Genomic DNA, 26,911 nt, shown 5'->3' with positions numbered 1-26,911 from the left:
CAGGACCAGACCCTGGTTCTTCGTTACATTTGGATCGAAAAGATTCAACGACTCATTGGTAGGGTTATGCCCCTATGAAAATTAACCGGTGTCGGTTGACCACCAAAACTCAGAAACCGTAAGTCGTAGACACCTAGGATCTTCACCAATCATCATCAATTTATGTATCTTTGAAAAATACCTCAAGGTCAAATTTGTATGTTGACCTTGACCTTTGACCTAACACCTTGTTATGGGATAATCTCAGAAACCATTATACTTACAGAAGTTTTAAATAGTGGAAAATGTTTGGGTCATTACGGCACAACTTTGTTATATTTTGACCGAAGAGATTTGACCTTTTTTTTAAGGGGCATAACACCTGTTTTAAGTTTCTGGAAAGACAAAATCATCTTTTACTATATAACCAAAGGTCCTAGACCCATGGGGTCTTCGGCAATGACATTGGGGACTAATGACCTTGACAAAGGTCAAAAGGTCAAAGGTCAAGGTCATGTCCCATATAGCGAATTTGGTGTTTTTAACGTTATTTAAAGGTTTTTCAGTGTGTTTTAAAGCTTTTCAATACATTCTACGTCTATTTGAACATGTATTTCACATTACAAAAGGAAAGACCTCTCAATTGTTCAAGAACAATTGACAGTTTAATTATTTCTTTAATGTTCAGAGAATTTGGTTTTCAAAAGTGCATACAATGCCAATGCCTTTGTATTTAAACGCATAAAATCATGCTTATAAGAATATATATGTAAACCTCAGATCTGTGTACGACCTCAAATCTGTGTCTGTTTCTCAAATCTATGCCCCATCGTGACGTCAATCGCTAATCTATGTCCGTAAAAAATTATACAGCCTCAAATCTGTGTCCGATTTTCAATCGTAACGTCATTCGCAAATCTGTGTTCGTTAAAAAGATAAGGTCTCAAATCTGTGTTATGTTTTAATTTTTTTCCAAATTAATGCCTGTCTAATAAGTTATAATAAGTAATTTCCCATAATTCAATACTAAGTTGGTATGTGATCTCCATGTATGTGCAAGAGCTGAAGTATAGTTTACCTTTAAGAAAATCTGGCTAAATTATTTAGCTGGTATTTATAATATTGTTTCAAGTACGGTCTTATATGCTATTTGTTTTATTAAGTATTTTTCCATGTGTGTGGTTAAAATCTCTACATGCGTGTGTTATTATTGTATGCCGTCTTTAAGAATGAAACCACACATATTTATTTTACTAAAAAAGACAGTAAAGAACGAATATTTGTTTGCAACTTCAACGTACTTCGTTTTGTCTTTGAATTTGTCATATCGCTGTTTCACTGACATTTATACCACTTTATCTATGTTTTTCCTTGAATACTACAATGTAGTATCAAAAAATCATTCTAATTTGCTAAAAATAAAATGTCTTTTTAATTTTATTTGAAATATTTGTGAATCACAATAGAACATATATCAATTGTTTGGTCTTAGCTGATATCTATTTATATAATTAGTTCAACTGTAAAACTTGTAATAATGTCTTTAATAACGAACATATTTCCCCTAGAAGATGATCATTCTTTATGTTTTGGCATATTCCTTCTCTCCAGAAACCAGATTTAACACTGCAGTCCCTTTGTTCATGGCTGGATTTGTTTTGAATTGTAAATATTCCCCAATAGTAGGAGTAAAGATATCCTGATAATTGTCAGAAAACATTTCAAGAGGATAAATCTCTAGTTGACGTTTTTGAAAATATTCCATCAGTCTACTATTTAATTCATGACAGATTTTCCTCGAGTTTAAAAAACAAAACATAAAGCAATTTTAAACCATGTGTATTAATAGACAAAATGTTACCCTTGCTTTTGTCATGTAAACCACTTGTACAATGTTTGTTCGGTGTTAGTTAATGCCCCGTGTTGAAGGCCCATTGTTTCCTTGATGACGTTTTGTTATGTTTTACGTCGATGAAAGGCCATAGATTTGAGTAAATAAAGGTCATAGATGTGAGACAATACAGGACATAGATTTGAGACAATAAAAGACATGGATTTGAAACGTCTATGACGCAATATAAAAAAGGACATAGATTTGCGGAAAGGACATAGATTTGAGGCCGGAGATAGATTTGAGGCTTACATATATACGCTTGTTTGTGTTCTTGTGTGAGATATCTATATTTATCGCATATGTGTTATGAATACCTTAGGTTTTGCATATGCAATAACCTCAAAATTGCCCGGGGCAAACAATAGTATATTGATATTGTGCCCTGATTCCAAATGACGTGACGTCATTGCGTCCTTAACTTCACGTTTGTGATAAAATGTTTCAGATTTTACCTTTTATGTTTCATTAAATTGTTATAATTGACCTTTTTTCTCTTTTCTGCAGAACTCAAATATGTGATAAAAAGATTATAACATGTCTGTTCCCTATTAGCACGGGTATCATCCCTCGACCCATATCGGCCCTCGGCTAAAGCCTCGAGGCCGATATGGGAGTCTCGGGATGATACCAGGGCCAATATGGAAAATGGCGTTATAATCTATACATCTTTCTGTTTAAGCATAACATTCCCTGAAAATCCGTCAAATTGGTTCTTTCAGTGTGAATAGCAGCTTAAATTTTTAAAAGTGTATACACAATTACTTTGTACTCAAAATATGTTTCTTATAGCTTCTATAAACTAAAGCGAGAGCAACCCGTTCAACCTAAATTTATTTCCTACAGTTTGAAACAAGCTTTTACCTGAAAATATGGCAAATGGGTTCCTTTTAAATTAGCATTTATACATATGTACTATCATAGGATTTAGAGATGTTTAATTAAAAAAAAAACAAGAATGTGTCCATAGTACACGAATGCCCCACTCGCACTATCATTTTCTATGTTCAGTGGACCGTGAAATTGGGGTCAAAACTTTAATTTGGAATTAAAATTAGAAAGATCATATCATAGGGAATATGTGTACTAAGTTTCAAGTTGATGTAACTTTAACTTCATCAAAAACTACCTTGACCAAAAACTTTAACCTGAACTTCGCACTATCATTTTCTATGTTCAGTGGACCATGAAATTGGGGTCAAAACTATAATTTGGCATTAAAATTAGAAAGATCATATTATGGGGAACAAGTGTACTAAGTTTCAAGTTGATTGGACTTCAACTTCTTCAAAAACTACCTTGACCAAAAACTTTAACCTGAAGCGGACGGACGAACGGAGGCACAGACCAGAAAACATAATGCCCCTCTACTATCGTAGGTGGGGCATAAAAACAAAAACGTGTCCATAGTACACGGATGCCCCACTCGCACTATCATTTTCTATGTTCAGTGGACGGTGAAATAGGTATCAAAACTTTGATTTGGAATTAAAATTAGAAAGATCATATCATAGGGAACATGTGTACTAAGTTTCAAGTTGATGTAACTTTAACTTCATCAAAAACTACCTTGACCAAAAACTTTAACCTGAACTTCGCTCTATCATATATATATATGTTCAGTGGACCATGACATTGGGGTTAAAACTATAATTTGGCATTAAAATTAGAAAGATCATACAGTGAAATGCAGTGAAGTTTAGCATTTGATAGTTCATTGATGACATTCTGGCGTATCATAAACAAACAACTTGTAACGTCTCATTTCATTGGCCGAAAGATTCAAATACAAAAACAATGTACAGTAGTCAGTGTGCACGTGAATTGACACAGGTGACCAACAATGGAATGTACTATGTTACTACGAACGTAAAAACAAGGATTTGTTTAATTTACAAACCTTTGGTCAAAAGAATTCAATAAATCTTTTGTTAACTTCAAATAATGGGGTCGAAATATTATACTGATATTTTGTATTAAGACTTAGTAATATTCTAAGTTCTTTATGCATGCAGCAACTCAATTATCGTGTACCGCAAAATGAGAAATATAAGGATAAAATAAAATGCATGTGCTGCTTTTATACAAATGAATATATGAACTACTTTTAATGTCTTTCATACTGACGATAGGTTATAATCCTAACAATGTCGTAGTCACTTATAATAAGTATCTCATACTACTGATCCATTACAATAATTAATGATGGGTTGCACTGACATCCTCTTTTATAATTTTCATGCTATAAAACATACACACAGTAGCTAAGCGTACCATAAACGGAGGAAATTGTCCCCCAAAATAGAAACAAAATAACTTTAATCGTATCATTTGTGCACCTGAATGAATTCAGTGAAGGCATGCTGTTGTAATAAATTGAAAAGCTACATCGGCGAAGATTATTCAGTTCGTTTGCATGTGTTGAACAAAATAATAAATTAATACTTGTGAGAAATGTCGTAGTTTACAAGGAACAATTCTCGTTGGAATTATTTTACATTGTCATTTCGGGGCCTTTTATGGCTGACTTTGCAGTATGGGCTTTGCTCATTATTGAAAGCCGTACGGTGATCTATTATAGTTGTTAATTTCTGTGTTATTTTGTTCTCTTGTGGACAGTTGTCTCATTGGCAATCATACCACATCTTCTTTTATATATGTTTTTATAGTATACAAGGTATTATCCCGCAGTTGTGATTTTTCCACTTTTTAAGAACACATCCGTAAAAAACGGACGCCCACCGGACAGAAGGGGTCAGAAGGGAAATCATACCACATCTTCTTTTTTAAATATAAATGTACTGTTTTCGATTTTAAATGGATGAACATTTATTTTTTAATTTTATACTGTAAGAATAGAGCTGCATAACATTGTTGAACTATTCGTAAAAGTACATGTAGTATGTATTCGTATTTAAAATGAAATACAAAACGAAACATGTATGATAAACTGATAAACAAAATATCAAGAAATTAAGGATGACTAAATGCATGTACAAGAAGAAACTCACCTTTTTATCAAAACATTTTATGAATAAACACTTTTTTTTTAAAACTGATTGTTTCAATTTACATGTACATATTAACAATTATTATATACAATTTACGTTCGTTTTTCAACCGAGAATAGCAAAACCTCATGAAGTATATCGTTGGAGTTTATAAACTACCTTTAATTCCCCTGTGTCATGGTTTGCCATCTGCGTTTTTTTTTTAACAAAGCATGGTTGGTTACATATTATGAATTTACTTACAATTTCGGAATTTTTTTCTCTCAAGTAAACGGAATCAGAAAAAAAAATCACTATCCTGTGTCGAATACCTAAAACTTGTCAAAGAATATGAAAAGTGTTTGTAGAAAAGTACGGTTTCATTTTTCAAGTACAACGCTAATTCATCGAGTCCATTGAGTGAAAGAAAAGGCAGGATGAGCAACTTGTGTGGGGGGGGGGGGGGACGGATGAGTATGTGAAATATGAAATATGAAATATGTGGATTGAGTTTTTTTTAGTTTTTCATCGAACTTTTGATGTCGTCCCTTGATCCCGAGGACACATTTGAATTAAATATTTCGATGGGAGAACTCTTAAGATTTTAAAGTTTAAAATTTTACTATCAATTGCAGAAAATTATAAAACCAATGAATTTCACATGCACATTTATAAAAGCTAGAATTGTGATTGCTTAATCAAGAACAAAATCATGTACGCAAATACGACGATGGAAGCTTTAAACGACCTTGACCAGCTACGTGAATATTGATCAGTCCATTCAACGTTATAGTACGTGTGTTCTATTTTCGCAGGTGTGAGGTCGAAGGTTTGAACTGACCAGTGAAAACGATCGTTCCTTGAAGAGTTAATCTAATAAAGTTTGTTTGACTGATTACGTCGCAATACCTTTCGCTAAGCTTTACCGTATATGAGTATACCATGGGAAACATGTGTACTAAGTTTCAAGATTGAACTTCAACTTCATCGAAAACTACCTTGACCAAAAACCTGAAGCGAACGGACGCACGGACGGACGGAGGCACAGACCAGAAAACATAATGCCCCTCTACTATCGTAGGTGGGGCATAAAAAAGAAACGAACATATTTTAAATTATGAATAGTTATAATTCTTATCACCAGTTTTAATACTAAAGTTTATTGGTATAAAAGTCATTTTGTTTTAAAAGATAGGACAATGAACCTCGAGTCTGTGTTTTAAAACAACACTATTTCATCTTATGTTACAGAGCTCTCGAGCTGCTCGAAGCGGATATAGTCTTTACCAATGTTGACTCTGACAAGCTTTAAGCAATTTTTTGATGAACGAATCAATCAAAATAACCGTTCTTTGAAATAATTCTACATCAATACACAATATGTACACTTCAAATCACTCAAAATTCTTATAAAAGATATGTTATCATACAATTTTTGTATATATAACTGTCATGCATGTTGAACAAAAGGTAAACCAGCAAGTTACATAGAGACAAATGATGTTAGCACTGAATACTTGTCGAAAACCTCTGAACAGAATGACCGCGTCATAAAATGTGTATTCAACAGCTACTTTTAGCCTAAAGATATTGAAAGATAATGATATAAGTGTAGGTAAAGAAAGAGATGACAAATTTGGTACAGATCACCAGTGATGGCTGTAGGGAATTTGGCCTGACTCACGACAGATACAACATCTTTCACTGGTGCACTTTAGGACACCTCTGTCAAATCAAAGAATGTTGTACGGAGGTCTAATAAGGGAGAATATGTAAGTATGTTCGTGCAATAGTCAGATTAGCTGAGAATTGTCCCAAGATTTCCCCTCCATTTTCATAGAATATTGACATAAGATTTAGTTGTCAAATAGAACGTAAAAGATAATACGTGTTGGATAACTCGGAAAAATGAAGGTAAGAAAAGAATTGTTGAACTTTTATAAGTAAACAATTTAGACTGAATAATTTAAACTCAGTATTATCAAAAATTAAGAACATAACATGAACACATCAGTATTTTTCTGTATTAAAGACAAGAACGAGATCAGATAAGTGTAGCAGTTGATGAGATGTGAGTGATCATGGTTCAAATCGAATATTTTTGCTTGACATTTTTATACAATAAATCAAACTATTTTAAACAGTAGTTGCTTAGAGTAAGTGTTCTTTGTACACGTATAAAAACAGTTTATAAGACAATTTAGTATACTTTATCAAAAGCATCAAGATTTTAAGCATATACATTCAATACGCTTAATAAGTCTAAAAACTTCATTGTTCGTTGTCGTGAATCAGTGACTGTTCAATCAATAATTAAACCATTGCTTCGTTCACTCATAGTCTGTTAACTTCTTTTATTTCAGTTGCTGTACCTTCTTTCGTTCATTGTTTCGGATTTAACTTACAATTACGTAGTTGCAGATCCTGAAAGTAAGTTGATGATACATCATGTTCAGTAATAATGCAAGCGCATACAAGTTAGAGTGAAATTTATACATGTATATAAAAAAGACAAATAAATGACAACCGCTTAAAAATATTTATCACAATAAATATTTAATGGTTTATGTGGTTAAGATGTTAGACAGATAAAAAACACAAAAAAGGGAAAGAAAACTAGTTCGCCAATGTCTTCATTGAAAATTTTTTACCACGAATGTTCCGAAATGAAAATTGTAAATCTGAGCAAAATAATTAGACATGGACTTGCAATGTATAACGGTATCATCATATCTCTAAATGTATAGGAAAGTCAAATAGGCCGTCTTGCTTGATTTGTTACGTGTAAAGTATAGTGTGTCTTTAATATGAATATAAAAGAGATACATTGTACAGAAGATACCAAAGGGGTATTAAATCATATAAGTCGAAGACAACGCCATGGAAAAAAAACCGGAAAACGTCGAAAATAGAAGCAACAAAGAAGTCTACAAAACGTAACAAAGAATAACATGAACCCAAATCAAAAATCTAGTGTGATCACGGGTGCTCTGGAAGGGTTAAAAAATTAGATGCAAGGTTTACACTAATGACACAACAAGCAAACACTATAATAGTAATTGACAAAGAAATCTATGGTTGTGTACAAGTAACTATTCAATATAACAAGCTCTATAAATCGTTCTCAATTTATAAACAAAAACATCAAGATATTAACAACAATAGTCATTAACAAGGGTTCCTTAAAAATGGAGGCGGGATTATATTGTATGTGGATATACCAGTTTTTGAAATTAAATGTTGGAAAACTAGGGCATTTTTTTCAAATATCAAAGGTTTGTATTTTCCTATTAACCTTCATTTTTTTTTGTTAACCAAAAGATATCATTCGATGCATTTACGTGTACCTTTTTTAATTTAATAATAAATACATGTATCTCCTTTTGAACCAACCATATTCCTGGAATATTGTCTGTTACAGAAAGACTAATTCGGCAATCTCTAAATTTAGTATATTTAGATGTTTCGATAAAATGGACCTCTGTCTAACTAAAGCCAGTTTAATGTTTTAAGGTGTCAGCTCTTTATCCCATCCTGCATCTCTCTGTAAATGTTGAGATAAATAACACGATAAAGGAGCTGATAAATAACACTCTTTTGTAAAAGCTTTTAGTGATTGCTATTAGAGTAGAGCAAAAACTTTAACTATGTAATCGTAATCGAAATTGAAATAGACATCACATACGCGACATACTATGTCAGATTTGACATGTTTCATTTGTAGCATAATAGATAATTTATTTGTCACCTTTTTTTCGTTTTTAAGGGTGAAAGGGATTCATTTAAAGTATAGATTCAAATAATCAACCAATGTGTTTATATTTAATTTAACAGGATGTACCTTACCAGTGATGAAAGGATCCTGCCAAGCCAGCATACCTAACTACTATTACAACACAAAAACTGGCCAGTGTGAGAAGTTTATGTACGGAGGATGCGGCGGCAATGATAATAGGTTTATGTCATTGGATGACTGTATCGGGAGCTGCGCATGCCAAGTGAGTCCCGATGCCGGACCATGCAAGGCTATCAAGGAAAGATGGTATTATAATCCATCACGAGGCTGTTGTGAAAAGTTTTGGTATGGTGGTTGCCAAGGGAATGGTAATAATTTTAAATCATACGAGGAATGTAATAAAGTATGTTCAGGTTCGTTCACAATAAACCTTGAACCAAAAGGACTTAATTGGGGAAGTATGAAAATATCTTCTATTTCCGGGGACCGAAGTATGGGTGGAACTTTCGGAAAAACATTTGGTGGAAGTAGAACCGTATGGCTGCATAATGAAAACGCACCAGCTTTAAATAAAGGTGTTTTCCAAGCTATGTCAAGGTCATCAAACATACCTGGAGGAGCGGGTAATATGAATGTTATTGGACGCGAATTAACAGGACCTGGTCTTGCAAAGTCCGAAAAAATGAGGCAGTCTTGGTCATCAGGACCAATGGCTACTGGTGGCAAAAGAACATTAAGTATTCAATCATCCGGTCCAGTGTCAGGAGGTATGACAAGTTTCTCCGGAAGCTCTGGTTCTATGCCGGTGGGAGGTAGAGGAATGTCAATGGGAGGTGGAAGCATGTCAGGTGGAAGCATGGCAATGGGAGGTGGAGGTAGAGGAATGCCAATGGGAGGTGGAAGCATGTCAGGTGGAGGCATGTCAATGGGAGGTGGAGGCATGCCAATGGGAGGTGGAAGCATGTCAATGGGAGGTGGAGGTAGAGGAATGCCAATGGGAGGTGGAAGCATGTCAGATGGCGGTGGAAGCATGTCAATGGGAGGTGGAGGCATGCCAATGGGAGGTGGAAGCATGTCAGATGGCGGTGGAAGCATGTCAATGGGAGGTGGAGGCATGCCAATGGGAGGTGGACGAATGTCAATGGGCGGTGGAGGCAGGACAATGGGAGGTGGAGGAATGACTAGCGGAGGTGGAGGTGGATTTAGTATGAACTCTTTGTCGGGAAAATCAGGAGGAAAAGTCAACCCAGGAGGCTTTAGAGTCAATAGTGGAGGAGGAGTAATGAGTGAACTCCCTGCAGGAGGTGGTCGAGGAATGGCAACAAGTATGAATGGAGCGTCACGAAAAATCTCATCACCAGTACAACCGTCTTGGATGAATAATATTGCTGTTTAAATATGTCACCAAACACGTACAAACTAACCGTCATTGAGATGAAAATGATACATTTGTAATGTCCAAGAATATGAAATTGGAGATCGATTAAAATAAATGTAAACCAAGACTGTCGTCCCTGTTCAAAGAACAACTTTCCGGATCGAATTCCAAATGTACAAAACTATACTTTTTCATTTATTAAAGTCTTATGAAAAAGCGCAGAGTTTATTGTACAAGTGCCCCTAAAAATGTGGTTATCAGTGGCGGATCCATAAATTTTCATAAGTGGGGGCACACTGACTGCCTAACAGGTGACAACTTCGGTTAAGCTTCATTGATTCCTTATATAATCAACCCATTTTTTCCTAGAAAAAGGGGGAGCGAGCCCTCCTTCCCCTGTCCCCTAAATCCGCCTCTGGTTAAATGTTTTAAAGTCGAGTTAATACAAAAAATATTAAAAAACAAATAAAATATTCTGTAAATGTCTCAAAAATAATTTAACTGATATCTGGCTGATCAATATTGCTTTAGTAAGACGTCAAAGATGTCATTTTACGAAAAAAGCATTGTATTTACTTGATATGAATGTTGGGGAAGACGATTTTCTAGTTAGGACTTAGTGTTAATCATTCGATTTATAAGTCAATACTTCATATACGATAAAGACATAGACAATTCAAATTCACATGTGATATCAAACAAAGGCAAATCTTATAAGAGAAATTTACATTTTTTAGTTTGCTTTGTATTGTTTAACTGTGGGTAAATGAAAGGGACTAACACCATACATTAGTACATTTGTACTTATAGTTAGAAGAGTCTGTCAATTTCTCATTCTCTAATACTTAGTAATCTGATCAGGTAGAACATTTGCAGTTATAATATTTCAAATACATATAAATGTATTTTATATACTATTAGGTAGGTATATATACAGCCATGTATCACCATCATTGCTGGTGATCCAATGGATAAATCTGTTGTAGAGTTGTCACTGACTCAGACGTACTTATAAATATAATTATTTTCTGTGACTGTATGATCTTGTATTAATTTGTAGGATCCTTTACAATAGATAATTGAGCTGATCTGTAACAATAACATCTCCATGCCTGATATATCATGTACTGTAGTACGACGCTAGATTAAAACTGACGAGGAAAGGTAACACACGGCCACCGAAAGCTTTAATATTGTGAAGCCCAGGTGTTCGTTTGGTCTAGCGGGACGGCTACAGTGCAGGCGATTCGGCGAGGGAAGAATAAAAAATTTGCGAAAGCAAATTTATAGATTCTAACATTGTTGGGTTGATGTTTAGACGAGTTGTATATATACAATTAAGTAAAATTAAATAAATTATATCCTCAGTACTGTTCTATAGCAATATAACGGAAGTTTCCTTAGGAATACGCAGTTGATGTTATATATAGTGTACAGGATACGTAATTTGATAAAATATTTCTAGACTCCTTTGAAATGAAAATAAAAATAAAAAATGACCGTCTACCTATTTTTTGATTCGTAATAAATTTCTGAAAATAACAAAACAAATTATATAAAAATATAGAACGTAACACAGATTTGAAATTACATTATAAATCATCATTCTTTATCTAATTGTGTAATATCTTCTATAAATAAATGTTTCATACACGACAACAATTAATTAGCCTTGTCTGTAACTCGCCGAAAGCTCCATGTTAATATCTAAACTTAACCACGCCTGTTTCAAATGTTTCTTAAAAGTAAAAAAATATCACCACGATGTCGTAATCTTATTCTTATAACTGCATTTAAACATCTTTACTGGTGCTTACTTAGGCAAGTTTTTGACATTCAAATATCTATAGACGTATGGGAAGTTACAAGTATATACAAGTTTCATTTTGCTAAAATCATATGCAAATCTTAAAAAAGAGGACTTTTGATTCTTAATACAAATGACCAGTTATAAATCCTACATATTTATAACAAGTCGTGTAAAATCAAACAAGACGTTCGTAGAGCATGTCAAAACAGCAACTACTTAAAAAAATCTCCATGTTCAGGTAGCTCCATCTTGGATTTTAATATAGCACATAGCAATCGGTCTAGATCTTTAATAAAAATGTGTGCAAATTTCAAGAGTAGAATGTAATTCATGTGTAAGACTTGTCATTTTAATATATAAAATTATGTGTTTTATCATATTTAAGGTTAGATCTTGCAAAAAATAGAATATTAAGTAACGTTTACATAGCTCTACATCTTTTATATAAGCTTTGGATTTTACATATTTTGGCCACGAGCATCACTGAAGAGACATGTTTTGTCGAAATGCGCATCTGGTGCAGAAAAATTGGTACCGTTAATGTTATTACTACCACTGGGTCGATGCCTCTGCTGGTGGACTGTTAGTCCCCGAGGGTATCACCAGCCCAGTAGCCAGTACTCCGGTACTGGCAGATTCAGATTCAGATTCAATAGTTTATTAAAGTCTCACCACATACAACATGATTAAAACAAGATACAATTATAAAATTAATTATACAGTAAACATAGTTAAAACAATTAGATATATGTATGTGCCATTCTTAAAAGAATTGTGAGAGACTATTACTTATTCATTTTATAAAATACTACACAAATTAATACAATAGTTAATGATATAAAATACTGTTTCTCCTTGTTAAAATGTTATTGCAGGTTTTGGCAACAATATTACAAATATTGGTATTTTTAAACATATATATAACTTTTTCTTCATCAGACAGGTTAAAAAACATATCATTATGACACAATATATCAATAAAAAGAGCATGTCTTAGATCTTCATACAACGGACAATTTAAAAGTACATGTTGTTCATCCTCTAAAATATTGCAGTTAAAACAGACTCTTTCGTCTAGATTTTTTTTTCATATCGACCAGTTTCAATTTTTAATGGTGCTACACCACATCTAAACTTTGAAAAAGCACTACGATGGTTCTGTGGCATTAAAATACGGATTTTTTTGTGTCATTAAATTTGCTGTTACAAAATGTTAAAAATTATAAATTAAGGAATGTATCTCCCTCATGCAAAGCTCTGATTCCTTTCACGGATTTGGCTATACTTTTTGGAACTTTTGGATTATAGCTCTACATCTTTTATGTAAGCTTTGGATTTTACATATTTTGGCCACGAGCTTCACTGAAGAGACATGTTTTGTCGAAATGGGCATCTGGTGCAGAAAAATTGGTACCGTTAATGTTATTACAAAAGAATGTGACGTGAATTTAACCACTCTATTATGAAGCAAGAAAACGAGTCCAGTGAACCCATTTTATTCTTTTTCTTACCTGAACGCATATTATGAGGGCTATAATATCTTAAAATTATATGGTGTAGTTCTCTTTTCATCACACAAACTTGGGTTTACCAGACATTATCTGTACGAAATCTGACAATTTGGCACAACATGTAGAGTGATATAAAGTCCGGTTTTATTATATTTTCCATAAAGCATAACATTAACTACATTTTCAAAGTATTTAATCGATATCAAGACAAGACGATATATCAAACTAGTAAAATGTACATAAAAAAGTTTTTTTAAAAAGATTTAAAATGCCCTAATGTGTGCTGTCGGCAGAAAAAGAAGAAACAAAAATAACACCCACCATGACAGTCACACATTCACACATAAAAGTCGTGTAGATGTTGTTTATATATAAGGAAGAATCTGTTTTACTATTGTACTTCTAAAGAAAAATCTATCTGGAGGTTGCAAAATTTCCTGCTGTATTTTATTCCCCGGATACTAATGGGAATAAACTCATCATATATACCAGGATTGAAATTCTGTATTTGCTCCAGACGCGCGTTTCGTCTACAAAAGATCCATTAGTGACGCTCGAATAAAAGGGCAAACAAAAGTACGAAGTTGAAGAGCATTGAGGATAAAAAAAATTACTAAAAGTTTTGCCAAATACAGTATAAAAAAGATGTGGTATGATTGCCAATGAGACAACTATCCACAAAAGACCAAAATAACACAGACATTAACAACTATAGGTCACCGTACGGCCTTCAACAATGAGCAAAGCCCATACCGCATAGTGAGCTATAAAAGGCCCCGATAAGACAATGTAAAACAATTCAAACAAGAAAACTAACGGCCTTATTTATGTAAAAAAATGAACGAAAAACAAATATGTAACACATAAACAAACGACAACCACTGAATTACAGGCTCCTGACTTGGGACAGGCACATACATAAATAATGTGGCGGGGTTAAACATGTCAGCGGGATCCCAACCCTCCCCCTAACCTTGGACAGTGGTATAACAGTACACCATAAGAACGAACTATAAAAATCAGTTGAAAAAGGCTTAACTCATCAGATGGACAAAAATACAGTGGACGTGGCCCGGTACTTATACATCCCGACACAAAAAGACACAATGAACAGATCTGAGAGTACCCGCAGTTATCTGACAGCTAGTTCAAAGCCACTAACAACTAATAAAAAAAATCATGCAACTAAGACTAAACTATCAATCCGTACACATCCAACATCCAATGGATTTAGTGTAAAGACGTCATAAACAGCCAAACAAAATCATGACCTTGTGCAATGACAAGTTACAGGTATCGATAGATTGTAGCTAAGGTAATCTATTCCTGAGGTAGAAAAGCCTTAGTATTACAAAAATTCAAAGTGATATTTGGGTATGTATCACCTTTTCTTAATAATTGAGAGCGTTAATCTAGATCAGTAACCTGCTGTGTAAAATCATAAGATTATTCCACTGTATTATTATCGGGTAGTTGCTGAAGAGATGATAGAGTATCACTCATACAAATCTTTATAGATGAACCACAATAGAAGATCTAACTCAGATCAGTAGATAATCATATGACACTCTGAAAAGGAACACTGTCTTCAGATTTATTATATTTTCAATATGGATATGTAAGAATTGATAGCAAGGTGAACAATAACTATCAAAATTATGATTCATTTATTTTCGATAGCACGTGTTTGGAATTCTGTAAATATTAATATAGCAGAAATATCGAACTCCAAGGATAATTCAAATCCGTAAGTCCCTTAAAAAATGTCAAAATCAAAAACTCAAACACATCAATTTGACAAACGAATGGAAAATATACCAAACTCCAATGAAAATTCAAATCCGAAAGTCCCTTATAAAATGTCAAAATTAAAAGCTAAAACACATCAATTAGACGGGCGCAGGACATTTGAGCGAACAAATCAAAACTACTAGGGGACATTTGAGGGCCAACATTAGAGCCCATTTAAGCGCCGGATTAATCCGCTGACCTGTAATATGCACCACAATCGAGAAAAGATAAAGATAAAGAGCAGTTCCTAATGCAATGTTGTGAACAGTATTGTACAGGGGGTATATCTAGAGCCCATTACGTACGTTCTCTAGGTTATAAATTCCAGTCTAGAACAGACTTTTAACATTTGATTTAACCTTTCAGACTTTTAATGCTGTATTGTAATTGAAAAAATTTATATTGTTTTATGTTGTGCTGTCTTAAGTCTATTAGTGCTGTATTTTAATGGACACGTTTTATATTTTTATATTGTGCTGTCTTGAGTCTATTAAACATTTTTTAATTTAATATATATTATTTATTTACTAAAAAAGGGTTAAAAAATATTTCGCTTAAATGGGCTGTGACAATTTTAATTTTCGCTAAAATGGGTTAAAATTCTGGCGCTCAAATGGGTTCTACTTTAGCGCTAAAACGTGCTTATTTTTTCGCTCAAATGTCCTCTGCCGAATTAGACAAATGAAAAGAAAATATATCTAGGTCGAATAAAGATATACTTATAATTTCCCTTTTCTCGTTGAGATATATATATATATTCTACAAAACCAACGTATATGGGTATTTAAAAAACAATTACATTGCAAATGAACATTAGTATGCAAACTGGTGGTCATAACTGACATCAGACTAATTCAGCCAGTCATGAAGTAGACATGATATATATGGAAATGTAGAACGAGGCACACAGGAAGCTGGTGTAAGTTTGATTACTTATTTAGATATTTAATTCAGGTATGATAATGTTGCCTTTTTTGGCCTTATGAATTCGAAAATCAAAATGTACTATAAATCTTCTTTCAAATGACATCTTTTAAATGTTCAACAGACATTGGTTAAGGTTATTAGAGCTCATACTTAACTTAGCCATAAACTTCGTGTCAAATTATAATTAAGGTCAAATATATTAATATATTAATGTAGTAATGACATCACAACATTTTTTTCACTAAAGTGTTCGGATTATAATTATGCATATTCAGATTCAGTATTTTATTAAAATTTTCTATATGCATAATCGATATAATTAGCCAAACATTGAAAGGACTGATGATATTTTTTATATAATTTTAGAGGACAGATAAGGGCTTATTATTCCTCCATTTTATCCCGCTACGTTTTTATTATAGGAAGTTTATATAGCTGTTTGGGGAAAAAAATGTATAAACAAATTTAATTAAACCTAAGATAATTAGGTGCATCACATGCATATTTCAATAATTCATCTAAATGATCTCAAAGGTAACATTCTGAACGAATTATTTATTTTATAATCTAAATCTTGCCTTCTAACGTAGTTTTAAGAATAAAATAATATTCTTAAAATCGGTTGAAAAAGGCAATACTGATGTTTTTTTCAAATATAATTTCTATACTGTTTATTCTTTGGAGAATTTGTTGGGGTTAAATGATATATTTGGTTGAGAAGTAACATAATCGTTTATATTTATGCAAATGTTTATATATAATAGCGAGAGGTGTCAAGGAAACAATCAGAAGTTACAAATAGCCAAAGGACGGTAAATTAATGACCAAAAACTACATTAACATGGTATTTTGCAATACCTTAACACCGCAAATAAATGAAATAGTAACAAAATGATAATATTGTACTCATAAAAAAGACAGAAAGAAAAGAAAGAAGGAACTTCAATTAGGTATTCAATTTGTAACTTGATAAACCTTATTTACATTTTTGAAAATTGTTTGAACATATTCGTTGCATTTTTATCTCTTTTAAACAAATGAAATACATTTTTTTAAATTTATTTTTGAAAAATCCGAATCTGATTTTATTTGTAGCCAACTAATTTCTGCTGAAACTATCCAGAACGATTATTGTACTCAAATATTAGATGAAGCAGTTAGCTCTGTTAGTATGTGTTCTCTTGTATGCAAGAAGTGGTGATGCTCAAGCTAAAAAAGCAACACCAAAACCTGTTGCTGCTGGAGCTGTTGGCAAAATGGATAGAAGTAAGCATTTAATATTTTTATTGACTAGTTATATTTCTGATTCTGTGATGGGTGTTTAAAGCATATACTAGTTATATTATTCATTGAGCGATCGGTGTTTAGTCCATATACTAGATATATTAGTTTGAGCATTATGTGTTTATTCAACTGGCTACCTAAAATTATTAGTGATTGAGCGGTCAATGTTGAGTCCACAGACTAGTTATATTATAAACAGATCAAAAATGTTTATCATAAATGGAGCAGCAAATGTTTCAAGACCATAAGTAGTAAATATCTTCATAGGATAATATAAAAAAGAAGATGTGCTATGATTGCCAATGAGACAACTATCCACAAAAGACCAAAATGACACAGACATTAACAACTATAGGTCACCGTACGGCCTTCAAAAATGAGCAAAGCCCATACCGCATAGTGAGCTATAAAAGACAATGTAATACAATTCATACGAGAAAACTAACGGCCTTATTAATGTTAAAAAATGAACGAAAAACAAATATGTAACACATAAACAAACGACAACCACTGAATTACAGGCTCCTGACTTGGGACAGGCACATATATAAATAATGTGGCGGGGTTAAAGCTTATGAGCGCCAAAAACCGTGCGAAGCCTTAACAAAAAGTGGGTAAATTTCATTAATGAATATAAACGAAAATTTGTCACTAGTTTACCAAAGTCCTTTGAAGTAACTACCAAGTAATCACAATAATTTACCTTTCAGTTTGTGTATAGTTCGTTAGTGAGACGTCTGAGTCTACATATTACCTTTCAGCTTGTGTATAGTTCATTAGTGAGGCGTCTGAGTCTACATATTACCTTTCAGTTTGTGTATAGTTCATTAGTGAGGCGTCTGAGTCTACACACAATATTACCTTTCAGTTTGTGTATAGTTCATTAGTGAGGCGTCTGAGTCTACACACAATATTACCTTTCAGTTTGTGTATAGTTCGTTAGTGAGGCGTCTGAGTCTACATATTACCTTTCAGTTTGTGTATAGTTCATTAGTGAGGCGTCTGAGTCTACAATCATCTCGAAAGCCACTGGAAAATTATTTAGAAATAAAGGTTTCAACTCCCGTAAGAGAAGTGAATAATATACGAACTTGGATATTCCTTTTATATTATTTTTGGTGCTTACGAGGCGTTTGTTTGACTGTGTGGGATGTTTAAATACGCATTCACATCCGGTCGGAGTGGAGACGTTATATGCAATTCCTTGTGATCCCTTGTTCATTTCTGCATCTGTCCAACAAACCATATTTTTTTATTGTGGTAGTTGAAATTTACCAGATCGTTATTCTTTGAAGATACTACTACTGTATTATTGATTTTTTCTTGTCCTTAATAGACGTGGCACTCGAGTTAAGAAAACAACATGGGTTTTGCTTCTTATTGAAAGCTGTATGAAGACCTGTAATTAATGACACCTTCGTCCTTTTGGTTAATAGTTGTCTCATCGGCAATCAAACAATATATCTCCTTATTTCATAACAACATCATGAATCGATATTTTACTTATATAGTAGAGACATTAATACACCAGAAACCAAACTTAAGGACAACGATGTTGGTATGTTTGACCATTACAAAAAAAAAACAGTCTGTCCGTGGTGTGCTTGTGCGGAAACAAGCTAAATTGTATTGGATGTGTTTTAAACATGTTATATGATAAATAATACAACCTGTTTTATTTCTTAAAAACATTTTTTTATATTAATAGATTGCTTTGACATGCCTCAAACTGGTATGTGTATGGGTATGTTTGTACCAAGATGGTTTTTCAGTGAGACTTCCGGTAGATGTTTTATGAATCGAGGTTGCTTTTATCAGGGATTTGCAACCATACGTGAATGTAATAAGGAATGCAGGTGCAAACAACCTATGAATGAGGGAGCTGGAAGTGGAGGTTTCAACTGTGAATTGGAAGTACAAAAGTATGCATTTGCTGGAGAAGCGTGTACTCCATTTATGTATACTGGTTGCGGCGGTAATGGAAACAGGTTTAATTCTATAACACAGTGTATGAACACCTGCAAAGCAAGAGAGTTTGAACACATGGAAATGATGGGAGAGTTTGGAATGATGGGACAAGGTTTTAACCAAATGGGCTGGAATGGGGGGAATATGGGAAACAATGGCGGCGGATTTAGAAACGGAATGAATCGAAATAATATGAACTCTCGTGGTATGGGAAATAATGGTAGGGGTATGGGAAGTAGCGGTATGGGTATGGGAAATAATGGTATGGGTATGGGAAATAATGGTATGGGTATGGGAAATCCTAGTAATGGTATGGGAAATTCTAATATGGGAATGGGAAATTCTAATATGGGTATGCGAAATCCAAGTAATGGTATGGGAAATTCTAATATGGGTATGGGAAATCCAAGTAATGGTATGGGAAATTCTAATATGGGTATGGGAAATCCTAATATGGGTATGGGAAATCCTAATATGGGTATGGGAAATCCAAATACGGGAATGTCGGGATTGGGGAATGGACAAATGGGAATGGGTAATAACGGGGGAAATGGAATGGGTGGTAATAATGGACAAATGAGAATGGGTAATAATGGAGGAAATGGAATGCGAAACATGGGTACTACAGTGAGTAGTATGAATAATCAAAACGTAGGCATGGCAAATACAAATTCTGGAATGGGAAGCGGAAATCCTGGCATGGGAAGCCAAAAATCTGGAACGAGTATCACACAACCCAATCAACCTGCAAGTCTTGTAACTGGTTCTACATCGGCAGGTGCTACAGAAACTAAGGCTAGTACGGGAATAGCGTCAGCTAATCCTGGCACTGTTGGTTCGAAAAATGTCAGAAATCACATTCTTGATAAAAGTGTAATGTCAAACCAAGGAAATGGACAAATGCCGGGTCTGACTAATCCTGGCACTGGATGGCCTAACACAGGAATGGGGAATATGCAAAACACAAACAATCCTGGAATGGGAAATACTGGAATGAATAATAACCCTTCAGGAAGCATGGGAACAGGTAGAAGAGGAATGAATATGGCCCAAAACATGCCCCCACCTCAAAATCATAATTTTGGCCAAGGAAATTCCTTTTTTGGGTCACAAAGAACTAATTCACAAAGTTCATTTGGAAATAGCAATGCAATGAATCCAACTACAACAATAATGCCAGGTTCTACAAACATGGCAACATGGATGTACATGGGAGTTAAGTGAGACAGTCCAATCAATAGAATTAAATCAATTGTTTATAATAAACAGAAAATTATTATCTGACGAACACCTTTACTGCACTTAAGTTCGTATTCATATTACATAAGTTCTCTTTAAGATATGTAGCGATTATCAAGGAGTATGAGAGCATACTGAAGTCCACAATATGAGCTATATAGTTTTTTGCTAAAAGGTGTGCCCTCTTAACCTAGTCATTGTAGATCTTCTATCAACTGTCAAGATAATGATCGAAAATAAAGCTCTATTTTATTAATAAATGGGTTATTTCTTTGTGTTCAAACGGATTATTTGCTCATGAACTTTTATCTTTTATCTCTAATTTTCGTAATACTGTGCATTTAAACTGTTCGGTCATGATAGAACATGGGAATGGTTGTTTGTTAACAATTCTCAGATACATATTTAAAATAAGGAGATGCGGTATAAAAACTTATAAAACAAATATAAAAAAAGATATAAGGACAATGATATTAATAATTACAGGTCAACTGAAGGTTCTGAACAATAAATAAGATCTAATACCGTACAGTAGTAAGTCATACTTATCGGGCCTCGGGTTCACCAGATGAAAAGCAATTTAATCAATATAGGCGACACAAGTTATACCGATGTTCAAATATCAAAAAATGATTATGATAATAAATCAAAGGTAATAAAAAAAGATCTAAGGAAGTCGAAGTTACTCCAAAAGGATCGAAAACGGGTACGTAAACACGATAAGGATCTCCTTCTATGCATGCATCAGCCCATGCAAATTCACACTCAGTTAGAATGTCAAAACCGGAAATATGTCAACATAAAATTACAGACTAGACGGAATCTAAAATTCAAAGGAAACATGTCGCTAGTGAATTGAAACACAGATATATCATAGTGGTTAACCTTATTTTTTTTAATAACTGCCATATTCCTGACATGGTACAGGATCTATTAAGAACAAAATGTTGGGTTGAACCAGGTGTTATGGCTAGCAAAACCTCCCGCTTATATTGCAATGTAACAAATACCGCTAGAATGACATCTTTACGTGACATGAATGAGCGAAAGAACACTCAGGACTGAGCAATAATAAATAAATAGTATGACGTTACACTTTCTATTTTTTTCTAAATTTGTAATTCGAATAAAATGATGGTGTGCATCAAATTTTCGGAGTGTCGTTTTTAATCGTTCCTACTCCTAACTCTTTAGGAACAGTTACTGTGTAAGGAGACAATATAATTTTAACTTACACGTGCATAGTATTTTAACTGAGATATGTAAACACTATACGATGGGGCAAATGTATTTGGAAAGTTAAAATCGTGGTTTCTAGTCAATTTGTACTATTACTGTTTCGTTCCATTCTTACACTAAATTACTATTTTGTACCAGGAATTAGCCATTTCTTACAATGAACATAAATCATTTTGTACCATATGAAAAAACCCAGATTAACCAGATCATACTTGGTACATAAAAAATATTCAGGTCTAAATGGGAATATCAGAATGGAATTTATTTTGTGATAATTTTCCTTATACTGTCTCATAAGTGTTCATATTATAATGAATTAAGATTGGTATAATTAAAAATTAGATGGATACTTTTGTGTTTGAACAGTGTTTGTAGTTCATTAATTCCTTGATTCCACAAAAAAGAGCTAGGTTTATTAGACAACGAAAGAACAATAATCTGCATATGATACGGAATGATCCACATTATAATCTTTCATATGATACGAAATGGTATACATTATAATCTTCCATAAGGTACGAAATGGTATACATAATAGTATTCCATAAGGTACGAAATGTTCATGGAACTAAATGGTTTTGGTACTAAATTGTTTTTGCTATGGTACGAAATGGTTATGGTACGGAATGAGTTTTATTCGAAATCGTCCCGTTTGTCATAGATTTTAGTGTAAATAAACTCATCATAGATACCAGGACTAAATTTAGTATATACGCCAGACGCGCGTTTAGTCTACAAAAGACTTCTCAGTGACGCTCGATTCCAAAAAAGTTAAAAGGCCAAATAAAGTACGAAGTTGAAGAGCATTGAGGACCAAAATTCCTAAAAGTTTTGCCAAATACAGCTAAGGTAATCTATGCCTCAGGTAATAAAGCCTTAGTATTTCAAAAAATTCAAAAATTTGTAAACAGTAAATTTATAAATACAACCATATCAATGACAATTCATGTCAGCACAAAAAGTGCTGACTACTAGGCTTGTGATACCCTCAGGGAAATAAATCTCCACCATCAGTGGCATCGACCCAGTGGTTGTAAATAAACTCATCATAGATACCAGGACAAAATTTAGTATATACGCCAGACGCGCGTTTCGTCTACAGAGACTCATCAGTGACTCTCGAATCCAAAAAAGTTAAAAGGCCAAATAATGTACGAAGTTGAAGAGAATAAAGTTGTCAATATTGAGAAAAAGATAAAGGTATGAAGCAGTCCTCCTTGTATAAGTAGCAACCTTAATTTCAAGTTCATATTGATATATGAGATGTAAGTACTGACTGAAGACTATCGTCTTTTGTAGGACTTAAAAGTATCATATTGTGGATCGACTAACTAGCACATAGTGCTCTGCATGCACCTGACGGTGAAAGTCCTATAACTCTGGGATGACAAAAAAAAAATGTTCTGGTATGTTACTTTAACCTATAACTTCAGTTGTGTAAAGTTTTCCGTAAACAGAAGCAAGCATAGTGAAATTATGGAACACATGAGAATAATATATATCTATCCTACAGTTAAAGTGTGGCTACTCCGGAACGACATTTTAGATAATCTTTAGAATCAAAAGGCAGCTTCCATTGATCAATTTCAACTTCATTGCAAAGTTTCGAGGAAATCAATCGCAAACAATGTTAAATTTTCATGAGTAAAGTCACATAAATATCGAATAATAAAAAGTAAAGTCATGACAATTCAAAAAGAGATTGCTTTGATCAAATATAACCCTGTGATAAAATTTCAGGCAAAAGAACTACAAAAAAAAAGATTTTCTATAATCATAATTGTTTAGTTAAAATTTCATTTAGAATTGACATACGAATGGACGTAAAAATGGATGAATGGATGGACAGACAGACAGCAGACGAAAATAGGAACGAACAGATGTACGGACAGTCCATGTTATTGCAAAATAACCCCCCTTTTTTTATAGAAAGGTATAGATTATCAATTATTATTTCTCCAATGTATTAAATAAATGATAATAGATTTAATTGTTTTATCATTTTCAGGTAACAGTTTATTCGTATACACATTTTTTGTTTTAATTTGAATTCATAAAATAATGTAGTTATTCATAAAAATACAGATGTTTCTACTTTTGTAATTTAAAATTACAATTCTGAGTCAATTTTCATATATTTCAATAAAAGTAAATATACTCATCATGGTGTCCTTAAAAGGAATTCCTTCAACTTCGCCAATTTAAACTTTTATTTCCAAAGCGTCATCGTAAGGAAATTATGATAAGAACTGTAAACTATGGAATACGTATTTACTCGAAGATATATACTTTAATACACTCGCTGTTGGAATGTCGCTACATACAAATGGAAATTTCACAATTAGGAATCTGAAATCTACTTTGTTTTCGTTTTGTTTTGTTCTCGACCGACTCTTATTATCAATTTCCAGACGATAGTCAATATATGAGACAGACTATATGTTTTATTTTTTATTTCAAGTTCTTTAAGATAAACGTTTTCAACATAGTACCAAACTTTTTATTATTTGGTGATAAGGCTAGTGAGTCATATAGTATATCAGTCATTTCTGTATATCAGCTTCTAGAATAATATTGGCGTCAACAGTTGTGTATTGGATTGTCTAACAAAGTGTCTTATTTATCATACAAGACATGTGTTAGGTGTTATTATTTTTTTTTAGATTTGATTGACATGAAGGGAATATGATTTCAGGTCCACCTTATCACCAATTTCTTGTGCATCTTGACAGTTATCAATTATTCATGAGGTGTAACTGTACTTGTATATATAAAGAAAGCAAACTCAAATTGTCAAAACTAATGACATGCATACTTGAATGAACTACTCTACCGATATAATAACTCATTCATTTGTGCATATGTACAAAACATGATAACTATATTTCATTGGGTACATATTTTGTAGCTTATATGTCTCCCTTCTGGTTGGGGACGGTGCCTTATGAAAGACTTGAAACAATAGTTTAAACATTTTCGAAAATAATACTAGAAGCTTTCATGATCATTGAGACGTTATACTTCTTTATAATAACATTTTCTAAAAACAAAAGGAACAACAAAGAAGGAAGTTTTATTGAAGTAGAAATTTAGTGTTCAAATAGAATGTTGGCGATCATTTAGTAATGATGAAATACATTTAACCGTTAATCAAAACGTTGTCATAGAAATACTCCTTTCACCGATATACAAAAAACTTCATTTTACTGATATCTGTCACAATGATTTGACATGGCGTTTTATTATTGATACAAATTGATAAATATGCAGTAAATTTATTGTAGACGAGCTATTCTCATAAGCCTGGGAATGTCGTGGATAGGCTCAGATTTCAGTAATATCTTAATGACTTTATTTTCATTCAGAGCCTATTCATGAATGATGTTCGACTTGTTTTTTGGACTCATATGAAGCAGAATTTACACAAAACCTTCTCATAGACAAAAAGAAAACATCTCGCATAATTGTTTATTCTTTCTTATATAATGATGATGTTCTGTCAATAACTTACAGTTTAGTGAGTGATTGTATCTGATTATATAATATACCCTGTTGAAGTTCAGATTAATGATAATACCCAAACCGAAAGGTCGGCTTCAAATATATCGCTTGCATAGCTTTCAATTTCTCTGCAGTAACATACCCTCTGTTCCATCTCCATTGATGCGTTACTCCTGTGATCGTTCACAATAAACGAACTACATTAGCAGGGTGTGCTTCTTACCCAAATATTACACTGATCTGAAAGTAATGCAAGGAAGAGAGATTGAAATCGACACTTCACAAGTTTTACGGTTACAATCATAAATTGGTTGACCGATAGGATGTATATGTCTCAATTCTCTAGCGCCATGTTTTCGCACCCGTAGATCTTTAGATTCCGCAATAGTTGTCTAATTTGTAATTCTACCGAGAATGTCCTATTTCCAACTATGAAATTTAAAATAAGTTCAGAACACAGCTGATGGTGGTGCATTCTTAGTTCGAGACTCTTGTCGTATCGACGCACCCTGTCTCGATCTTTTGGAGTTCATGCGATTCTTTAAGTTTTTGTGTGTTGCCTTGATTTATCGCCTTAAGCGAATGGTACGATTTTAACATCGGTTAACTACTGTCATAATTTGAAATAAGAATAGAACACACCCGCGAAATCGCGGGCATTTAGAGCTTGGATGAAAGTCTATATGTAAAGTCTATATGTAAACTGGTGTAAGAAGAATGTTTGTAAAAGATTGTATGTCTGGAAAATTTCAGAAAAGGTATCAAAATTCATAGGTACTTCCATTATTTTCGCGTTTCTGTATACTATGATCATACGTTTATTATAAATAAAGTGTATTTGCTATTAACTATCAATTCCAAGTTTCTTCTCCACGGCGATCACTGCTATATTATATAGATAGTCTCCATCAACGCGAAAATCATTCTCCTATCCCCGAGTAGTCTTGTGAAAATTATGTGCAAGTTTAAAATCGGAAGTCTTGATCTGATAAAACATCCGGATGCCTTTATTTTCCTTTTTCTCCCAAAATAACCCAAACTGAATAATTATAAGAATAGATGACAAATGCGACTATGCATGGTACCTATAGAACACAGAGGCATGATGATCAATTTATTGTGGAAGGATGAGAAGCAACACACAAAATGAGGTCTTCTCCTTTAATAGTATAGATACAAACAAACAAACAAACAACAAACAAACAAACAAACAAACAAACAAAACAAAACAAAACAAAACAAAACAAAACAAAACAAAACAAATCAAATCAAAACAAACAAGCAAAAAAAACACACAAAAAAAAAAACAAAACAAAAAACAAATTCAAAACATATACAAAACATAAATAATGATTTAAAGTTCGATATTGAATCTAATCTTATACAACGTATTATGTATAAATTAGCTGTTGCACAACATTTAATTCTTTTCAAAGGGAATAATCTCAACAGCATCTGCACCTCTTCCGGCTACTTTTTTTTTTGTAAAACATTTACTTTTTAATTGATGAGAAAAGTGTCTGACTACTAAAAGCCAAATAAGTTTAGCCTTAAGACTATTACAAGGATCATACTACTGAGTTTTGTTTCCTTACAAATTAATATAATTAATTGCTAACGAGCTAATTTAAACATATTAAAAAAAAGGTTACATGACCGACCTTATA

The 26,911-nt window shown here is 33.2% G+C and overlaps 2 protein-coding genes across 3 annotated transcripts; both read left to right on the top strand.

Moving 5' to 3' along the window:
• The first annotated feature begins 6,644 nt into the window (after positions 1 to 6,644).
• LOC143068181 (uncharacterized) lies at positions 6,645 to 10,191 on the top strand. 2 transcript variants are annotated; one of them, XM_076242023.1, is made up of 5 exons: positions 6,645 to 6,774; positions 7,224 to 7,290; positions 8,695 to 9,492; positions 9,529 to 9,576; positions 9,703 to 10,191. In XM_076242023.1, the coding sequence occupies exons 1-5, from the start codon at positions 6,769 to 6,771 to the stop codon at positions 9,990 to 9,992; spliced, it is 1,209 nt and encodes a 402-aa protein (XP_076098138.1). In that variant the 5' UTR covers positions 6,645 to 6,768; the 3' UTR covers positions 9,993 to 10,191. The 2 variants fall into 2 exon arrangements, with proteins under 2 accessions (XP_076098138.1, XP_076098137.1); XM_076242022.1 differs by having other exon boundaries at positions 8,695 to 9,576.
• Positions 10,192 to 15,886: 5,695 nt separating this feature from the next.
• Positions 15,887 to 20,764, top strand: LOC143068180 (uncharacterized). The gene is made up of 3 exons (XM_076242020.1): positions 15,887 to 16,005; positions 17,109 to 17,279; positions 19,006 to 20,764. Exons 2-3 carry the CDS (start codon positions 17,162 to 17,164, stop codon positions 20,487 to 20,489), a joined length of 1,602 nt encoding a protein of 533 aa, XP_076098135.1. The 5' UTR covers positions 15,887 to 16,005; positions 17,109 to 17,161; the 3' UTR covers positions 20,490 to 20,764.
• Positions 20,765 to 26,911: the final 6,147 nt, after the last annotated feature.

The sequence above is a fragment of the Mytilus galloprovincialis genome, chromosome 3, assembly GCF_965363235.1.
Source record: "Mytilus galloprovincialis chromosome 3, xbMytGall1.hap1.1, whole genome shotgun sequence".
NCBI lineage: Eukaryota > Metazoa > Mollusca > Bivalvia > Mytilida > Mytilidae > Mytilus > Mytilus galloprovincialis.
This window is presented reverse-complemented; position numbering and strand designations above follow the sequence as displayed.

Coding starts and splice junctions, on each gene's coding strand:
- LOC143068181 (XM_076242022.1), top strand. Junction 7,291..8,694: donor CGTAGTTGCAGATCCTGAAA/GTAAGTTGATGA, acceptor TTAATTTAACAG/GATGTACCTTACCAGTGATG. Junction 9,577..9,702: donor CATGTCAATGGGAGGTGGAG/GTAGAGGAATGC, acceptor TGTCAATGGGAG/GTGGAGGCATGCCAATGGGA.
- LOC143068180 (XM_076242020.1), top strand. CDS start 17,162: ATGAAGCAGTTAGCTCTGTTAGTATGTGTTCTCTTGTATGCAAGAAGT. Junction 17,280..19,005: donor TGTTGGCAAAATGGATAGAA/GTAAGCATTTAA, acceptor TTATATTAATAG/ATTGCTTTGACATGCCTCAA.